This window comes from Grampus griseus, assembly GCF_964374135.1.
Source record: "Grampus griseus genome assembly, chromosome: 11".
NCBI classification, from domain to species: domain Eukaryota; kingdom Metazoa; phylum Chordata; class Mammalia; order Artiodactyla; family Delphinidae; genus Grampus; species Grampus griseus.
In genome coordinates, this window is record NC_139005.1 from 101,113,308 (window position 1) to 101,132,980 (window position 19,673).

Consider the following 19,673-nt stretch of genomic DNA (forward strand, 5'->3'; position numbering starts at 1 on the left):
CGGTCCCTCCGGACAGGGTGTCCGTGAAGTATCACCAGGCAGGGTCGCTGTTGGGGGCACCTCGACTCCAGGGACCCAGTCCTGCTGCCCAAAAGGTCAGGGACGGCGCCACGGCTTAACGGGTCGGGCCACCGCCCCGTCGAGGCCTGAGCCGCAGAGCGGCCGGGGCTGGTCCCCTGTGCCGGGCCACGGGAGGGGCCTTCTGTGAGGCGCCGGTTTCCCTCGATTTCTCTGTCTCCCTCACACCCCCAGCCCGTGCAGAGATCACCCTTGGCTGGTCTCCACACCCTTCCACAGGGACCTGGACTTGGGGACAGGCCACCCGTGTTTAAGTGGAGGTTGAACGGCGATCCGGAATGCCACACTCGGCTTTCACCACAGACTGGATTTCAGTGTAACTCAAATACCGAGACTGTGATGCTCCGTCTGATTGTAAAAGGTGTTCTTTTCTGGTCTTTTGAACCCTCGCGCTAACGTCTGTCTAGTTAGGGGTGGAACTAAACATGGCTGCCTTAGTTTGAGCGTCCAGGGCCCCGGCAGTTAGCTTCAGCTCGAAAGTGGCTCTCGCTTTGTCCGGGAGAGGCGGGCTGTGGATGAGGAGGCCGGGACTTCTGCTCTCCGCGCTGCCTCCTGCTGACGTCGGGGCCCTGGCCCCCCCATCACCCCCGGGCTGAAGACGGAGGGCTGCAGCCTGTGGTTTGAGGGCAGGACTAGTGCGGGTGGGGGCTGGAGCCGGGTTCCAAGGGCAGCAGGAGAGGGGAGTGCTGGGCCGGGGCAGCGGGCAGCTCAGAGTCGCAGCTGGGGGGGGGGTGGCTCGTGGCTGAGGGGCAGGTGAAGAAAGCCCTCTGCAAACGGGAGCTGCAGGTGCAGCTCCTTGAAGTCCTTCTAAGGACGTCGGGGCAGGGCTCCGCAGGGGGTGTCCTGACCACAGAGACACAGAGCCGGGTGTGGGGGGTCTCCCAGCCTCCCCCCTCCCTCTGAGGCCTTCAGCCTGGGAGCTGCTCCGTCCCCCCCGTCCGCCTCCCCTTTACCTTGTCTCTTGGCCTCGGGCCGAACTGGCTGGTGAGTTTAACCCACAGTAAAGGCAGTAGGGATAGTCATCTCCTTGGATGACTCAGAGTCCGCGTGCGCCTTTGCCTGGGTTACCAGAGCTGCCTCGCTCCCTCCTTGAGCTCTGTTTTTGTCCAGTGCTGTTTAAATCCATGGTGACATGTTCCACGTACGCTAGAGAGCATGAGGTGCGGTCCTCCTCCCACCACCGTCTCCAACCGGCGGCAGTGACAGTGGCATCCACACTGCCGCCCACTCCCCGCTGTCACCAGCTCCCCTCCCCGTTACCCCTAGTGATTCCTTAACTCTTCCCTCCTCCTGATGGTGCTAATAGTATTTTCTCATTGTGCGACACCTTGGCAATGAGCCAAGCACAGATTCGGGGCCGTGTGTCCCGAGGATGCCTGTTCGGGGTGACCGTGGATGAAGTGGTGGCCCGAGGACATGGTGATGACCATGAGAGCGCAGCACAAGGGGGCCCTGCGTGCAGAATGGAAACCCCGCGCCGCGGAGGGACGCGTCCCGGGGCGTGAGAGGCCATCCACACCACGATTTCCAGTGGCCAAGGCCACATCCCCGTGTGCCAGGCGGGGCTCTCCGTGTTCTCTGGTTTGTCGCGGCGACGCGCGGCGACACGCCGATTGCTGGCGTCTTCCTCTCCCGCCTAGGCGGACCCTTACAGGTCCACTCCGAGGGGGAAGGCAGGTGGCATTTTAGGGTCTCGGCGCTGAGCGCCCCTCACCCCACACAGGTCCCACCGAGGGCTGCGTGCTCCTCGGTCGCTGGCGGGACTGGTGGGACTGGAGAGTCTGGTCCTCACTGGTGTCTGATTTCTCCTGCGAGGAGCCGCCTGCCCCTGGCCTCTCCGGGGGGAGGAGTTGCCCTGCCCGTCTTATGGGGGGAGGCGTCTGCCAGGGCGAGGGGCCAGCCCAGGACCGACCCCGCAGCCCTTCTCTGCAGCCCGGGGGGTGTGGGAACTGAAGCTCCCCACTCAGGAGCGCAACAGCTCCACGTCCTGTGTGTCTGTGAGGTCCAGGACGACACCCCAAATCAAAGCGGCAGGCGGGCCCTGCCGGTGGGACCTGGTCCCTCGAGGGAGAGGGTTGGGGAGCAGTCTTGCACCCCGACCTACACCCAGCATCCCAGGAAGTCCTGTTGAGGCCAGTGGGGAGGGGTTTGCTGGAGGGGTTTAGGTGCCAGCCACTTGGCTCCAGACTTGGGACACCCCGCCACCCCAGCTCCATCCCCCCAGCTGGCAGCCCCCCGTGCACTCAGGACACACGTGGAAAGGCCATCTGAGACCTTCTTGAGGCCAGTGGGCCACCCCCCAGCCCAGAAAACAAGGGCCCCTGCCTACCCCGGGGGTGATTTGAGTGTGTCTGCCACGTGGGCCCACTGGACCTCTTGGATGTGTTGCCATCACTGGTGTGGCCTCACCTGCAGGAACAGCAGGGCCAGTCCAGGCTGGACCACGGGGCCACGGGACGAGGAAGAAGCTCCAGGTCATTTAGGCTGGTGGGTTACAATGTCCTGGACCGTAAATCCTGGTTAAAAGCGATTGTACGCAGCAGCTGGGAACACGCAGCTGCCATCCTGTGCTGTGTCCCCCCCGACCAAGTCCTGCAGCCCCCGGGCTCCTGTCCCGAAAGCTGACCGGTGGTGGCTCACAGCGAGGGGTGCAGGAATCAGCAGCGAAGGGCGTGCGGGACTTTCTGGGAGACGGGAGACCCTGCAGGTCGGGGGGAGTGGGTTTGCCTGGGTGGGCGCCTGCACGGCCCGCGCGCGTACAGCGGGCGCGTTTTACAGCGCGGGTACTGCGCCTGGGACTTGACTTTATCAAGTGCCGTCCTTGGGTTTCACGAGGATTGGCAGGTCCTGACGCAGGATTTCATAACCGCGCATCTCACCGCCCTCCACGCCTCGCAGGACGAAGCCTGCTCTCGTTCAGAGGCGTCCTGGGCGTCCCTAGCTGGGAGCAGCTTGTTCTGGACCCAGAGGTGACGAGGATGAGGGTTTGGTTTAGGTCACGGCTGTTGTCATGCGTTCTCCTTGAGCTTAAACTGCTTCCCTGTAACCACCACCCATCGCCCGTCTCCCAAAGGGCCCTGTGAGGCCCAGGACACTCACGGCAAGGCCCTGACCCACGCTGGCCACGGGGCACATGCAGATGCTAAGTGCATCCCCAGACCCCCCATTCTATGGGAGATAGAACGCCTGCAGCCCTTCCGACTAGAGTGCAGGCCCCCCGCTTACAGGTGCGGTGTGGTGCCCCAGGCCCAGCCAGAGACGAGCCAGGGCCCCCGGGTCCTCCCACCACAAACTCCACAGGCCTTGTGGCTCCCACCTCCTGGTCCCCGTGTGGGTCTCCATGTCCGCACCTACATGGCCTGGACCCTCCCTGAGGGCAGAGCCGCCTTCTCATCCGGGTCTTTTCCCTCCTGTTGGGGACCTGCCCGGGCCCCCATCTTCCTGGTCACGCGTGTGCCTGGAGGTGACCCAGCCTGTGGTCAGCTCCGGGCCCCGTGCTGGCCTCAGGCCCTGCTGGCCTCCTGGGCTGCCCAGGTTTCGTTCTCATCCAGGCACAGGGCTGACACTCGTGACTGCTTAATGCCATCCTCTCTGAGTGCCTTTATTCTGTCAGACCTCTTCCCAGATTGATGTCGGCACAGACGGGATTAAATGGCTGTGGTGCCTTCCCGGGAACGGGGCGGGGGCTGCCTGAGGGCCAGGCCCAGCTGAGTCGCCCCAGGGCCTCTTCCCACCCGGGAGGCCACGGGGCACCGGCTGCCCAGAGCCATCCTTTGGTATCCCATCCATCTGGAGCCGGGCGGGGCCTGGACCGTGCCCTCCTGAGACCTCCACCCAGGTTACAGGCCGTTCTCTTCGCTGAGAAATGACGCCTGAGCAGGAGTTTGGGCCCCTCGGCCCCTCCAGTGACCTTGCTCAGGGTGTGGCTGGTGGCCGCCCTGGTTGGGGGCCGTGCTGGGGATGCTGAGGGGCTGGTATCCGGCCATCCTGCCTGGTCCAGCTCAGGGAATAAATGAAACTTGGCAAAGCTTGACTCAGCCAAAGCGTCGCAGCGGGGACTGTGCCCGTGAGCCCTCGGGATGCAGCTGCCCTCCGCTCCCAGCCTGCGGCGGCCCGGGGACCAGGAGGGTGCGTGTTCCACCGGAACTTTCCACAGGGCCCCTTCCCCGAGCCCCAGGCCCCCAGTCGGGATCTCTCGGGCATGGGAGGAACCTCTGTGGGCCGCTTGTGGAAAATCTGTAGAAACAGGGACGGTGGTGGTACTTGCCTTGATGGGGAAGCGTTGAGGGCGTGGTGTGGCCCCCCCACCGAGTCTGGTCCGACCCCTCAGGGACCAGTGCTGTCGCTGGGGGTAGCTCTGCACTCCTAGCCTCTGGGGCTGCGTGGGTGGTAGGAGCCCCCGGCCCCTGGTCCTGGGGCACATTCAGCGGCCTGGATCACTGAGGCAGCGAGGCAGTGAGCCCCTTGGGGGTCCGCTCCCAAGCCGGGGTCCGCTCCCAAGCCAGGCTCCCCTCCGCGGGCTCAGACACCACCAGCTAGGCAGGCGTGGCACGCGCCCTCCCCCGTCCCAGCAGCAGGGACGGGGCCCTGCAGATCCCAGCCCTGTAGGTCACGGTACATCTGAACCCCCGGCTGGGCAAGGCTGCCTCCTAATGGGTGGCCAGGATGGGGGTGAGAGGTGATGGACCTGACCTCTCCTGGGGGGGTGTTTCCTGCTCTCCCGTGGGACCCCCAGCTGCAGGCAGAGGTGACAGCGTCCAGGGGGAGCGTGGCCAGCTGTTTACATGCAATGACGTTGCCACGAGTGTCAGGGGACAGAATCAGACCATAGACCTCCGCCGTCTAGTGAGAAGCTGCAGGCCTGTCTCTGGGGGAAAGTGAGCATCTCTTTCTTTTTTTACACGTCTCTCTACGGCATCTGGCTTTTGTTAAATGCTTATGTTGCTGCCTTTCTCCTAAGAAGACTCCCTGGAGTTTTGTTTCTTTCCGTCTTCACGGCAGCCGCCCATCACCCCTCAGGCACACACGTGTGCACTCGTGGACACTCTCCTCCCTGGGCCCCGGCAGGGCCTGTGGGTCCAGGCGCCAGGCTGGGCTGGGGGGGCAGCTGCAGGGAGGCCCGGCCTGTGTCCCCCTGCAGAGGAGGACGTGGTCAGGTGTGGGCCGCGTGCATGGCGGGAGCAGCTGTTGGGGAAGGAATTGTGATTTCTTGTTTGTTTTATTTTTGAAGCATTTTTTTTTCTTTCTCGTTTTAAAAGTAATACAAGTTCTTTGTAACAAAAATACCTGGGGGAAGACAATAAGAATTATAATCCCACCCGCCCCCCCGAAGAAAACGCCAACCACGTCTTGTGTGTTGGTGTGCGTGTCTGTGTGTGTGACACAGAGAGAGAGCAGAGGTGAGACAAGGGAAGGAGGGAAGGGGGAGCCCAGACTCTAGAATCTTCCTGGCTGCCCTCTCCCAGAGGAGGAGGGCCCACCGGGAGGCGTGTGGGGACTGGCCTGGCCCGTTGCAGGCCTCCCCACCCCTCTCGGAGGCCCGTGTCCCACGTGTGCTCCCGGCTGTAACCGCGGTGCTGTCCCAGACCCTGGGGTCCCTGGTTCCTCGAGCTTCCGGAGCGGGGGATGAAAGGCGGGCACGGCGGGACCTGGGGAGGGTCATTCCTGGGGGCAGTAGGCTCCCAGGGGGTCCCGGCCGGCCTTCAGCCCTGTGGCTGAGATACCCGTCGTCACGAAGCCACTGGCCTGGTCAGAGGACACCGGGGCTGAAGTGCGAGGGGGTGACCTTTTCACAACAAACCAGAAATCTGAGTGGAGCAGAGAGGTTTCCAGGTGCTGGGTGGGCGCCTGCCTGGAGCTGGCTTGAGTGCCACAGGGGGTGTCCAGGACGTCAGCCCCAGTTAAGGCGGCCAGTGTGGTCCCCTGGGGGCCCAGGGCCAGCTGGCTGCCTGTCCTCCCCCCTGCCCTGTGCCCCACACTTGGATGCAGGTTGAATGAGGTGCTGTGGGTTCCTGGGCAGCTGGGTGGGAGGGCCTGGGAGCTCCAGGTAAGGTGTGGGCAGACAGGGACGGACCAGCGCCTTGGAGGAGAGATCCGCTGAGTCCATGGCGAGTCCGGTGAGTTCCGAGCACGTGGTCAAGTTCTAAGTACTGTGTGTTAACTGCGCAGCCCAAGTTCACTGTCGACCCCCAGAGCAGAACCGACAGCGTGGGCGGGGCCGGGCAGTCTTCTCCTCGACACCAGGCGACCTCACGGTGCGGGTGGACCACCCCTCTCGTGCCTGAACTCCGTGTTCAGCTGTGTGACCCGCGGGGAGAGCCACCTGGTGTCTCAGGACGCCGCCTCTTCCGAGCTCGCCGAGCACCTCTTGAGCCTGTATTCTGAACCCCTGTGATGCGCTGCCACCCTGTCCCTGTGCCCTTGCCCTTCACCTGGCTGCTTGCTTCCAGGAGCCCTGGACCAGCCCATGGGAGCCGTTCACGTACTGCCGTTTGCCAACCTTGTCAGAGGTGCGGGGCGCCTGAGCTAAGGACAGCGCGGTGGAGCCTGGGGGCGAGGCAGCCGGGGATGGGAGCGTTTATCCGTGAGCTCCTCCAGGGGTCGGGGACAACATCCGAGACCCAGCCCAGCCCGGGGAGGATGGTCACGGCACAGGGCGAGGACCACGTGAAGGTCCTGGGATGAAAGCCCGGGAGGAGACCCGAGTCTGCAGACAGCCAACCCCCAGCACGGAATTGAGGGCTGGAAACCCCAGAAGGGGAGGCCAGGGCAGCCAAGGAAACACGGTGTGGAGGGATGGAGAGGGGCCGGGCTGGGCGCCTAGGCTGTGAGCTGGTAATAAATTCATGAACCGGGACCCGTGGTGTCCCGAAGGCACGCGGAGCCGTGCGTGGCCTCGGCCCGTGCGCCCCGGTGCTGGCTCGTCCCCTTTCGGCTCTTCCACACTCTCAGGCAGAGGTTGGTTTTCTTCCTTTCATAGATTGATGGTGTCCCCGAAAGATACATTCAGGGCCCAACCCTGTTACCTGGGCCGATGGCCTTACTTGGAAATAGGGGCTTTGCAGCTGCAGTTAAGATGAAGCCACTAAGTGAACCCTAGTCAACGTGACCAGCGACCTTGTGAGAAGAGGAGACACCAGGGGGTCTGTGACGACGGGACTGATGAGGCTACGAGGCGAGGAACGGCCACCAGGACCCACGGGAGGCAGGAAGGTCCCCCCTCCACGGCCACCCTGAGAGAGCCGGCCCTGCCGCAGCCTCCATTTCAGACTTGCAGCCGCCAGGTTACGGGTGAATATGCTGGGGGTTAGGCCCCCAGTCTGTGACGCCTCTATACGGCAGCCCCTGGGCACTGGCTACAGTCCAGGCACCTGCTGTCCGCCTCATCTCCACGTGGGTGCACATGCAGAGGAACTGGGGGGCCCTTGGCCGCCTTGTCCTTCCCTACCCCAGCGCCACTGGTCCACGGGGTGTGGTCCAGAATCGTGGCACCTGGGGGGATGACGACGTGAGGCTGCCGGCTGCCGTGGGAGGGGTGCACTGGACGTAGAAGCCCTCAGACCCCCGGCGGGGACCTTGCCTGGCCACCCCCTTACAAACGAGGGTCCAGGCTCCGGAGGCGCGATGTGCCTGGGTCAGGGGGTTCCCATGGCTGGTCGGTCAGTTGCTTTGTTAGTTACTGACCAGGGCTCAGGTTCCGAGGAGACGGACCTCTGCCGGCCACTGACGTCAGCCAAAGGTGTCTGGGGTCAGGGTGGGCGGCAGCGAGACCGAGAGCGCCGGAGCAGCCCCACGGCAACACGCAGAGCTTAAAATAACAGCCGGGGCAGAACCCATGCAGCTGCCCGACCGCACGTCGCAGAGTCGGACCAGCCCACGAGTCTCAGCATCTTTGCCATGAGCTCCTGGACCCCCTCAGATGCACGGTTGCCCGTAATCACGTCTGTCTTTAAGGCTCTAACCACTGTTGTTACCAGAAACGCACAGCTCGCTCTCCACGACGCTCTTCCCTCTGCTGCATTTGTTTATCTACTTCGTTATTTACGCGTCTATTTTTGCTGGTTCTTAGCGCAGTGTATAATTTTGCGTGTAATTAGTTAGTGCACGTTCAATCACAGCCAAAGCCTTCAGGGAGGCGGCACTGGGGTGTTGGCCATGGAACAGGCTCTGCTCAGCAAGGGGAGGGGGGTCCCAGCAGGTCGGGGAGGAGGGGCCCGGGGCCCACATCCTTCCTCCCACACCTGTGTGGGTCTCCCGTGAGCCGTCCGTGACGGGCTCTGGGCGGCTGGCTTGGGGTCCCCGTGCACAGCTCCCTTCAGGCCCTGGGCCGGGCATGTCTGGCACCCACTGCAGACACCCCGTTGCCTCTTGGGTCGGTCACACCCAGACGTGGCTTCCCCCGGGTCAGGGTGGCCTGGGCAGCTCTGGGCTGATGGAGCCGGTGGCTACTCCATGAACTGTATCCTGCCAGCCTGGCCCCAGGCCGGGCTGGGCACCCAGAGGTGACATCAGTGACAAAAAGGCAGGGCAGTCCTGTGCAGTGAGCCGCCTGGAGGACCCGGGGGCTGCCTGGAGGAGGGGGCCAGGGGTGACAGCAGTGTATGAGGAAGGACACCCAGGGCTGAAGAAACGGCTGCCTGGGAGCCCCAGGGAGCTGCCAGCTTTTCCTCTGTGGGGTGGACACTGCCACCCTCCTCCCCTGCACGTGGGGCCCGTCTCCTGGGTGTCACCTCCTCGTCGTTCCCTTGTTTGGAACTGCGGCAGGCACCCGCATCCTCTCTCCCTGCCGACCCCCTGCATAGCGGTGGGCTGGGATCTGTACGGGGCCGTATCCTTGGGCTGGGAGGGACCTTCAGGGGCAGAGTACCGTCCGCTTTCTCGCACTGTGGTCCCAGGGCCCAACGCAGAGGGCGGCATACAGTGGTGCTTATTGTTTGCTGAGGGAAGGAAAGTGAGGCAGCGAGTAGACGCCCCGGTGGAGGCTGTGGCCGTGTGGCCACACCGAGGGGCCACCTGGTGTCACCAAGAGATCTAGGCTCACAGCTCGGGGATGACCGGTGGGGCAAGAGCCAGGCCCGGGGAGGACCTGCAGCTTCCCTGGGGCCAGCGGCCAGGCTTCCCGCGTTGGTACCCGCCGTCCAGAGCCGGCGCTGCCTGTCTGGTCGGTGTGCCTCTTCAGGGCATCCTGGTTTACAGGCAGGCATGTCCCTCTGCTGGGATGCTGGCCCCTCAGCTCCTCAGAGCTGTGGTGCCCTCCCTGGATTTAGGAGTCACGTGGGGGGTGAGGAAGCCAGTGAAACCCATGGAGTCATCACCTGCAAACGAGACGGGTCCCTTCTCGGCAGGTTGGGCCGGTCCAGACACAGACCGAGGCCGCTCCAGGCCAGCCTGGCCTCCCATCACGGAGCCCTGTGCAGCCCAGGTCCTGACTCGTGACCGGGGGCCCTTCCCCTGTGACTCAGCCCTTCACTTCCAGGAGTGGCTGAGATGGGGCACGTTGAACGTCCTGTCGCCCAGGCAAGCCTGCCAAAGCCATGCTGCAGAAGCGCGGAGGGCGCTGGCCTGACCCGGTGCCTTGGCTTTTACAGGGTGGGTCTGACAGCATCATCTGGGGGGTCAGATGTCCCTCTGGGTCCCTCTGCAGGCGGGCGCCAGGTGGGCACTCGTGTGGTGCTGGGACGGCTGGTCTCCAGGCGCGTCCTCTCAGCCCCATCTGTGCCTCTCTTGCAGGTCAGCTGGCCGCCGGCACCTGTGAGATTGTGACGCTGGACCGCGACAGCAGCCAGCCGCGGAGGACGATAGCCCGGCAGACGGCTCGCTGCGCGTGCAGGAAGGGGCAGATCGCGGGCACCACCAGAGCCAGGCCCGCCTGCGTGGACGGTAAGAGCCCCGGCCCGGGCGGCCGTCGGGGGCCACAAGAGGCTGCGTGCCCAGGGTCCACGAGATGCCCCCAGCCCCCAGGACATTCCACCGAGGCGCCCTGCTCGCTGGGCGAGGCCTCGGGCTGCACGGGGCCGCCACCCCCGGCGGTGCCGGTCGTGCACCTGAGGGCTGCCTGCTGGCCGTGGGCGTGGAGTGCAGGCTGGCGGGGAGCCGGGTGCCCAGGGGGCCAGAGGCATTTCTTGGCCAGTCAGGCTTGCTGCGGGCAGAGGGGTGGAGGCGGTGACACCAGCGAGATGGCCCTGATGCCCGTGTGGTCTCTGTCTGAGGTGCCTGCGGGTCTGGCAGGTGGCAGGTGCCCCAGGCTTCGTGACGTGCAGCGGGGCCGCCACAGGCTCCCAGGACAGCCGACGCGATGCGCCCGTTGGGTAGGCTGGTGGCACCACTGAGGCTGAGCCGGCTCGGGGACGAGACACGTCCTGTTAACAGTCTTGCTGAGTTGACGCTCAGGCACCTTGTGGGAGGTGGTACCTTTGGGGACCGTCCTCAGAAACAGACCCACAAGCCGCCTTTACAAAGCGGGGAGGAGTCCCTGCGGCTTCCGTTAGGGCACCGACGTGGGCGCGTCCCCTGGTGCAGGAGACGCCGTGGGTGCTCTGCAGGGGACCTGGGCATCCCAAGGCTGGACGCAGCGGGGCCCAGCAGGGGTCTGGGGCGGGGCCAGCGGGCTAGTGGGGGAGGCAGCGTTGGAGCCAGGCCGGAACCCTGCCCAGTCCCAGTACTAGAGCAGGGGGGACACCCCTTTTCTGGGCGGCCTGGGGGCTCCCGTGGGCCTGGCTGGCAGCTGCCTGTGTTGGTCCAGGCTCCTTGGGGTGGATGGCCCCATGCAGGGGTGTGGGGTGGCTGGAGGAGTCGCGGTCACCGTGGTCAAGGTGGAGGGTCCAAGGTATCAGCCGGTCCATCCCGTGGGGGCGGCAGGGATGCACAGGGTCGCCCAGAGCTGGACTTGGACCCTAGCTCTTCTGGTCGGTCCCTCCCCTCCCCTACAGCCTCTGCACGGGCTCTGGGGGCCCAGCTCCCTGGTTCAATCTGCTGCCTCCGCCAGGGAGTCCCACCAGCTTCCCTGCTCTGACCTAGGACGTGGGGGGAACCACCTTGACTGCTGCAGGCGGTGCTGGTGAAGGTCACGGGAGAGGTGACGGGCGTGCTGAGCACAGGGCTGGGGCATCGTGAGCTCCCGGCCACTCTGGGAGGCTCACCAGCAGTGCTGGTAGGGCTGCATCAGGAGCGAGGACACATCATCCCTGAGGCGGAGGCTTTCTGACAAGCCGGGTGGGTCCCAGTGCAGCCCCCAAAGGGAGAAAGGCCCCCGAGGAAGGGCCCTTCGGGGATGGGGCTGATTCAGGGGCCCGGGTCAGTGTCACCAGTGAGCCTGTCCAGGACTGTCCGGGGACCTGGCCAGGGCAGTGAGTCTGCTCGGGGCCCGGGGCCTGGAGCTCTAGCCCCACATGGCCTCCAGCAGGACAGGGAAGGAGTCAGGGACAGGCCTGGGCTCTTGGCCCGAGGGAGCAGGCCCGGCCCTCACCACTCCAGGCCCCGACGTCCTGTGCACCTTTGGGGCTGAGCTGGCTGCGGGAGCCTCACCCACGGAGCTTGGGGTGCCCAGAAGCACCCTGGAGGTGCACGGGGCTCCAGGACCACCCGGCCGCCCCCGGGACCTGCCTTGCTTCCCTCAGGCCCCTCGGCCACGTGCTACCTGCCTTGTGCTGCCAGCCCGGAAGGGCTCTCTGGGAATGTCGGGGGCACCTGGGAGATGGTGGGAAAGGACTGTGCCGTGGGGGGGGCTGGAGGCTAGTGGAAGGATGCTGAGACAGCTGGTGCCTTTTGAGGATCTGGGGCAAGGAAGCACCCGTGCTGGCGTCAGTTTTGTTTCTAAGAAGCTGTTGTCTGTCCTTGTTAAGAGCGTCTAGCCATCGGCATCCCACGGACGGGGTGTGATTGGACAGCCAGATGTCCATGCGCAGTGCTAACGTCCTTGCCTCTGGGGACCATCCTCAGAAACAGACAGTCTTTACAGAGAGGAAAGGCCTAGCTGCTCCGAGGCCGCTCCACTGACCCTAGACTCTGTCTGCCCAGTGGGTCGCCGGTGGACCGCCTTGACCCCCAGTGAGCTGGGCTAAGCCACCGCATCCCCATCTGCAGCTCCTGTAACTAGAAGCGGCCAGAGCGCCTTCTGGGCTGACATTGACGGATTCTTCCCGGCCAGGAGGGAGGGAGGGGGAGGTGCGGGCCCGCTCCCCTCCCCTCTGGTCATTAGCTCTGGGAGCCTTCGGGAGCGGCAGGTCAGAACTGATTACTAATTGAATCTGGGTCTGCTCATCCGAAACCGCGTTCTCACCCCTCTCCTGTGAGCCTCCCCGCGCGTCAGGAGCTGGGTCCCAGAGACCCAAATTAAAACCCGGCCGTTTTCCGGGGAGGCCGTACAAATCAGTTAGCTGGCATTTTTTGCACAGCGGGCATTTCCAGGCTGCCATCTAATTTAATTTTTGCCTTTCTGTGTTCTTGCTCTGTGCACATAATGTTTCCTCAAGTGTGAACTGTGCTGCTAAAGAGGAAACTCAGGTTGCATGGCTTGCTTGGAATTCCGGAGGAACGGGCCTTAAATTGGGACGGTTTGTGCTGACCCTGTCATATTTGGTAAATACGTGGGCTTGAAGTACTAGAGCCCAGCTGCATCTGTTCACGTGTTTATTCATTTGTTTATTAACTTATCGTTCATTCATTTGCCCCCTCACTCATTCGTTTGATCAAATAAGGTGTTTGCTCCTGGGTGGAGGAGAGCTGGAAGGGGAGATTGACTCTTAGGGTACCTAGTACCTAGAACATGCAGTGCTGGGGGGCTAGGGTCCAGACTGTGGGGCAGGGGCTGGGGGACCCCAGAGTACAGCCATCACTTCCTGTCCAGGACCTTAACAAAGTTGCATCTTCAAGGGAGCATTTGAGCAGGGTACCAAAGGATGAATAGGAGCTCACCAAGAAAGTATCTCTTTGTAAAAGGAGGGGGCTGGTGGTGAGAGGGGAGTTCCCGGCCGTGTTTCTGGGTAAACTGCAACCCCCTCCCCCCCGCAGCCTGGACCCTAACCCTAACCTGCCTAGGGTCTTTCCAACTCATGGAACCATCAGCGAAAGAGTTTCTCAAACAAGCCCCACTATCCCTGCGAGGCTCCACGTCCTTACACACAAACACAGAACGGCACCTACCCTCGGGGCTGCCGCTGGTCGTGGACACCTCGGTTAAAAGCCTCCTCTGCCGGCACTGCAGCTCTGGAAGGCTCCGAGGGCCCCTCTCCACCGGTGGAAATGTGCGTGGCCCCGACGCCCCTGCAGCACCGCTGAGAGGACCGAGGCCCAGTCCCCAGGCCCCGCCCCGCCCAGTCCACAGCAGGTCACCCACAGGCAGCTCCACTCTCCCTGAAGTGGCCTCTTTCTTTATAAACGGAGGCTCTTCTTCCCATCAGCGGAATCCTCGTGAAACTCTCTTGGAAGAGAACAAAGTAAAGAAAGTGGCGTGGTGCCCAGGGGCTGGGCACGGGCAGTCGGGCGGGAGAAGAGAGGGTTGTTTCTGGAGTAGCGCTGCCCCAGCCGTGGTGCGGGGGTGGGGGCAGGGGTCTTAGGCCGGGCCCGGCAGGGTTCCTGGGAGCCACGGGGTGTGGCGGGCAGGCGGAGTTCCGCACAGGCCTGTTGTGAGGGCCGCTGCGGCCCTGAGGAGGAGGTCGCAGCCTAGGCTGGTACAGTCCAGTCTGGAGAGGGTCCTCCTGTGTATGGCCTTCCAGGCTCTCCAGAGTCCCTGCCAGGACCTCCTGGCTGATGCTGTTGACCCCTGGCACCTGCGGGGAGCTGGCCTGTCTTCTCGCCAACATGCCTTTGTATTCCTGAGCAGGGAACTAATGCATCCAGGTCACATCCCTGAACGTCAGGGTCAGATCTCGTAATACACCTTTCCTTTCCGGGGAGCCTGGGATGCAGACAGGGCCCAGGGTGTTGGGTGGAGAGCCGTGGCCCCAGGCCTCCTGGGTGCTCACCAGCTGTGCGCACAGACTGGGTAACAGCTGAGCGTCACCACACTCCTCTTAGAGTGAGAGGAGGTGTGATGCTCAGAGGCTCTCTCTGAACTGATGTGCCAACCTAGGGAACCACCCGTCCCCCATTTACATTCTTCCCAACCACGTGTGAGACATGCCTGTTCCAGACATGGCCTTTGAGGGGTTCTGCTGAGGAAGCGGGAGCAGCGATGGCTGTTTGAGAGGGGTCTGTGTGCAGATGGCTGCTGTGGTCTGGGATGAGTCTGGGTCCCCGCCAGGGACGAAGTGAAGACCCAGAAGAGGCACCTCATTAGTAGATGCAAGGAGTTGAGGGTGCAGAAATAAACCCTGCATCGCATCAGCTGGTCTTCATCAAGGGTGCCAAGACCAATGGGGAGGCAGTAGTCTTGTCAACAAGTGGCACTGGGACATCTGGATTTCCATGTGCAAAAGAACGAGGTTGGATTCCTGCCTCACGCCATATATATGCCAGCAACCTCAACGTGGATCAAAGACCTAACTGTTGAGGGCTAAAATGATGAAACTTGTAGCAGAAGACAGGGGTAACTCTTTATGACCTTGGATTTGGCAAAAGATTCTTACATATGACACCAAACGCACAAGCAACAAGAGAAAAATGGAGAAATGGGACTTCACCAAAATGAAAAACTCTGGTGCCTCAGAAGACACCATCAAGAAAGTGAAAAGAAAAAAAAAAAAAAAAAGAAAGTGAAAAGACAGCCCACAGAATGGGAGAACATATTTGCAAATTGTGGATCTGATAAGGGACCTTTATCTAGAATATATAAAGGACTCCTCCAACTCAAAAATGAGAAGACAATTAACACAATTTTAAAATTGTCGGAGGATCTGAGTAGACATTTCTTCAAAGAAGATAGACGTGAATAACCAGATGCCAGCTCTCATGAGTCAGCAGGAAAATGCAAATTAAGCACACAATAAGATTCTGGAAAGCACGGCTTAGACTCCAAACGTCAGATGACAACAACTGTTCCCGAGGGTGTGGAAGAATCGGAACCCTCCTACACTGCTGGTGGGAATGTAAAAGGGAGCAGCTGTTTGGGAAAAATGATCTTGATTAAACAAGAGCTGTCCTATGATCTAACAGTTCCACTCCGAATGGAATCCTAGGTATTCCCCAGGAGGAATGAAAACACACATCCACTCTGTCGACTGAAAAAAAAACGGCACAACGTGAGGGTTGGGAGTTAAGCTTTATCTGGGACACAGTGAGGACTCCAGCCCAGGAGACAGCATCTCAGAGAGCTCTGAGGGACCGCTCCAAAGAGGCGGGGGGAAGGTCAGCATAGATGAGATTTTGGTGAAGGGGGAGTCCATGCAGTCAAACACATATTTTCTGCAGAAGGTTTCTGCAAGTCACAAGGAGCAGACGTCACCACGAAGGATTTTAGTGCTTCCCTCCATAAGAGGAGATGCAAGAATTGGGCTCATAAAATCTCCTGAAAAGATCTAACTATCTGAAGGCCTGTGCTGCCAGTCTTTCCCGGAGCACAGAGAGCCTGTTTCCTGATCTCCACCCTGAACTCCTTTCAGGGCGGGGTTGAAGGTCAGCAGCTGCAGCTGCTCAGGGTTTAATCCTCGTAGAGGTAGACGACGAGTGCCAACTTGTAGCTGGCAACTCAGAAACTTGTCCACACACATTCACAGCAGCATCTGCCCTGACAGACAGAAGGTGGAAACAGCCCAGACGTCCATCAGTGGACAGATGGGTAAACGGAGCGTGGTGTGTCCATACAATGGAACGTTACCGAGCTGTACAAAAGAACGAGGATTGACACACGTTCAACTGGATGAACCTGGAAAGCAGGACGCTCAGGGAGGAAGCCAGACCCGGAGGGCACGTGGTGTGTGATTCTGTTTACGTGGGACAGGCAGATCCGGAGAGACAGAGAGCAGATTAGTGGCTCCCAGGGGCTGGGGGGGATAGGTAGGGGAACGGGCTTTCTTTTGGGGGGATGAAGAGGCCCTAAAACTGACGCGATGGAGGCACGGCTCTGGACGCACTGAAACCACTGAACGATGCACTTCTAAGTCGTGAATCGTAAGGTGTGTGAATTGAGGCAAAGCCCACACACATGCACAGAGCTGATGAGGGGGGTGAACTGGGAAGGCGGGGTGGGGGGCCTTGCACGAGGCAGGGGGCGGGGGAGACGTGACGGGGGCGGGGCCGGCACTCCAGTCACCCCTGAGCAGCGAGGACCAGGGGTCAGGACGCGGGCTGTTCTACAGCTGGTTGGGTTGGAGCTCAGGTTGGGGAAGGTCTGACAGGGGTGGCGAGTGTAGACCACCGTTCCTTAAGCTCTGATGGCAGCGCCCGGCGTCTGTTTTGCAGGATACGGTAAAAATCACATAACTGGGAAACAAAATTTCAGAGAGCGTTTGAGTCGAAGTCTGCTTTGTGTTCGATCCAGCAGAGCCTGGACGGCCCCTCTGTGTCACACTGGCCTTGCGGCATAAGGAGCATCGTGGGCCGTGGCCTCAGCAGCACGGTCTGCAGCCCCCCACCCCACCCCAAGGTCCTGTGAAGGGGCAGGGAGGCTGGGACCTGGCTTTGAGGCTCAGAAGCGAAAGGGAAGGAAACGTGAGGCCTTTAGATGCTGGTGGAGAGAACGAGGCAACGGAGAGGAACGGAGAAGCTGGGAGTGGCTGGAAATTCCCAGAAGGGTGTTAGGGGTTAGGGGCCCAGGACTGCCTCAGGGGACGGGCAGCTCCCCACTGTGAGGACTGGACGGAACCCAGAGGCCCATGCCTGGGTGGCCCTTAGTTCTCCATCAGGTGGGGGCCTTGGTGTTTCAGCACCCGGCTCTGCAGCCTCGCCTGGATCACCCTGCTTCTCCCCAGGGCCATTGCAGCAGCGCTAGGGTGGGTGCAGAGGCAGAAGCATGAGATGAGAGGAGGGGGCCGTCACGGGCAGCACAAACCTGATGGGGGCTGAACCGGGCAGATGCGGTAGCAAAAACCCCGGAAGGCTTCCTGGAGGAGCTGAGCCCTGTGTCCCACGGAGGTGGCCACGCCCACCTGCGTTGCTCCACGGCCCTGGTTGTGCCCTAGAACTCCCAGAGTGTCCTTTAGCAGCAGACTTGAATGAGTGGTCACCCCACATCCACGTCCAGACCCCAGACTCCGTGCTTTGAGAGGAAAGAGGACAGGATTCAGAGTGGACAGCAGGCCTCCGTCTTTGGGGGCAAAAGCTTTTAGGTGTTTTAACACTTGGAAAAGTGAGTATGCATACTTAGAAACCTGTGTATGCCCTTTATGCAGCTGAGTGGCCTCCAGCAGTTCGGCTAAGCTCTGCGAGCTGTGGGTAGAGGAGCAGCAGAGGTGTGAGTGAGGGTCCAGCCCTGCCCGGCCTCCTGCACCACCCTTTATCTGTGTCACCTGCTGTCTGGAGTCTGCTAGACCTGCCCCCCGTGGTGGGCCGAGCAGGCTTGCAGTGACTTGCAAGAGTCGTGTTAAATTTTCAGAAATTGTGTGAGCTAACTGCTAGATACAGCCGTTAGTAAAAAGTAAGTTATTTAACCTTACCCGTACATAAATTATATTAAAAAGAAAGATATCCACCTTAAGCCTCTCAAAAAAGAACAAGCTAAACCCAAATCGAGTAGAAGGAAGAAAATAACAAAACTTAGAATGGAAATAAATAAAACAGCGACTAGAAAAAACAGTGGACATCAACTAAACCAAAAGTGAATTATTTGAAAGATAAACAAAAATATCGAAACTTTATTTTTAACTAGACTGATCAGAGAAAGAGAGAGAGAAAAGGCTCAAATTACTAAATCAGAAACTAAAGGGAGGACCACCCTCTTTATTTTTCCTATCCTTCACAGAAACACAAAGGGTGGAAAGGAATACTATAAACCGCTGTGTGCCAACACATCAGGTAACTTGGACGAAAAGGACACCTTCCTAGAAACACACAAACTGACTTAAGAAGAAATAGAAAGTCTGAGTAGACCCATGACAAGTCAAGACAGTGAGTTAATAATCTAATAACGTCCTAGCAAGAAAAGCCCGGGACCAGATGGTTCCACTGGTGAATTCTACCAAATTTAGAGAAGAATTAATGTCAATTCTTCTCAAACTCTTCCAAACAAAACACTTCTTGACTCACTTCACGAGGCTGAGTTTACCCCAATACCAAAAGTATCAGGAAGAGGCATTACAAGGAAACTACAGACTTTATAGATATAGATGCAGAACTCCTCCACAAAACACTAACACACTGAGTCCAGGAGAGTGTGGAAAGGATTGTACGTCACGACCAAGGAGGATTTATCTCAAGGGTGCAAGACTGGATCAGCATAAGAAAATCAGTAGCTGTGACATATGGTATTAATAGAATAAAGGTCAAAAGTCACGTGATCGTGCCAATAGTTGCAGAAGAAGCATTTAACAAAATCCAACATCCTTCCAAGATAAAAACACTCAGCAGACTAGAAACAAAAGGGAACGTTTCAACGTGACAAAGGGCATCTATGAAAAGCCACCGGGCAGCATCGTACTCAGTGGGAAGACTGGACGCTTTTGCCCTAAGATCAGGAACAAGACGAGGATGTCTCCTCTGGCCACTCTGTTCAGCACTGTCCTGGCAGCATGGCCAGGGCAGCTGGGAGAGACGTAAACAGAAGTCATCCTGATGGGAAAGGAAGAAGTAAAGCTATCTATTCACAGATGATGTGATCTTCTGCAGAGAAAATCTGAAGGAATCGCGGGGGCGTGCGTGAGGCTCTGTTACACAGGGCTCTGCCCAGGGTCCCCTGCGAGTCCCCAGGCCCTGTCCAGGCCGATGCAGGCAGGTCCCCCTCCCTGAGACTGTTGATCCTCTGTCTCCTTCAGGAAGGAGGGCAGAGGGGGCCCTCAGCTCCGGAGCCCCCGACCCTGGGCGGAGTTTAAGTTTGGACTTTTTCAGGACCCCCCCAAGCAAAGCTGCAGTTGACGTGGGCGCATCAGAGCTTTGCGAACAGTCCCTAAAGGCCAGCGTGTGCAGGTTTACATGGTCACCAGGGCCTTGCTGAAGGCTTTAAATGCATCACTGCTTTTATTTCCACAGACGCCCATTGAGGGAAGCACTCTTATCTGCCCCCCTTTAAAGACTGGAGACTGGGCCACAAGGGGCGTGGAGCTTGCCCCAAGTGGTCAGCTGCAGCCTGGAGGCCCCTGGGTTTCAGTGCCCCCCAGGAAGCCACAGTGCCCTCTGGGAAACACCCGGCAGCGCTGAGAGGCCCAGACCTGGGTGCAGAATGAGAGCAGCCCAGGCTGTTGGCCTCAGCGAGGACCCCGGGGAAGACGGGACAGAAGGTCCTGACTGTGTCCTGAGATGTGTGGGGGAGTGGAGGAAGCACGAGACCCCAGGAGAGGAAACTGTGGACTCAGGCCACGGCTACCTGGGAAGACTTCCTGCAAGAGGTGACACCAGTGCTCATCACTGGGCCACGGCTTCCCGGAGCAGGTGGGCGTCAGCGGGCAGCAAACACCAGTGCTCAGCCTGGTGGCGGGGCCATCCTTGGCCCTAGTCCATCGCCCGGCTCTGGGCCCACAGAGGGAGATACCTCAGCCGCCGTGGTCTAGCACCGGGGGGCCCTGCCTGGG

General features: G+C 60.4%; 1 protein-coding gene across 1 annotated transcript in view; it reads left to right on the forward strand.

Annotated features, from left to right (window-relative positions):
* The window catches only part of TAFA5 (TAFA chemokine like family member 5), a gene marked incomplete at both ends in the record, with an annotated part of 161,858 nt that overhangs the window by 112,037 nt on the left and 30,148 nt on the right, over nucleotides 1-19,673 (forward strand). Inside the window, one exon of the mRNA XM_082666203.1 lies at nucleotides 9,808-9,957. Within this exon, the coding sequence (XP_082522329.1) occupies nucleotides 9,808-9,957 (150 nt within the window). The remainder of the gene's footprint in view (nucleotides 1-9,807; nucleotides 9,958-19,673) is intronic.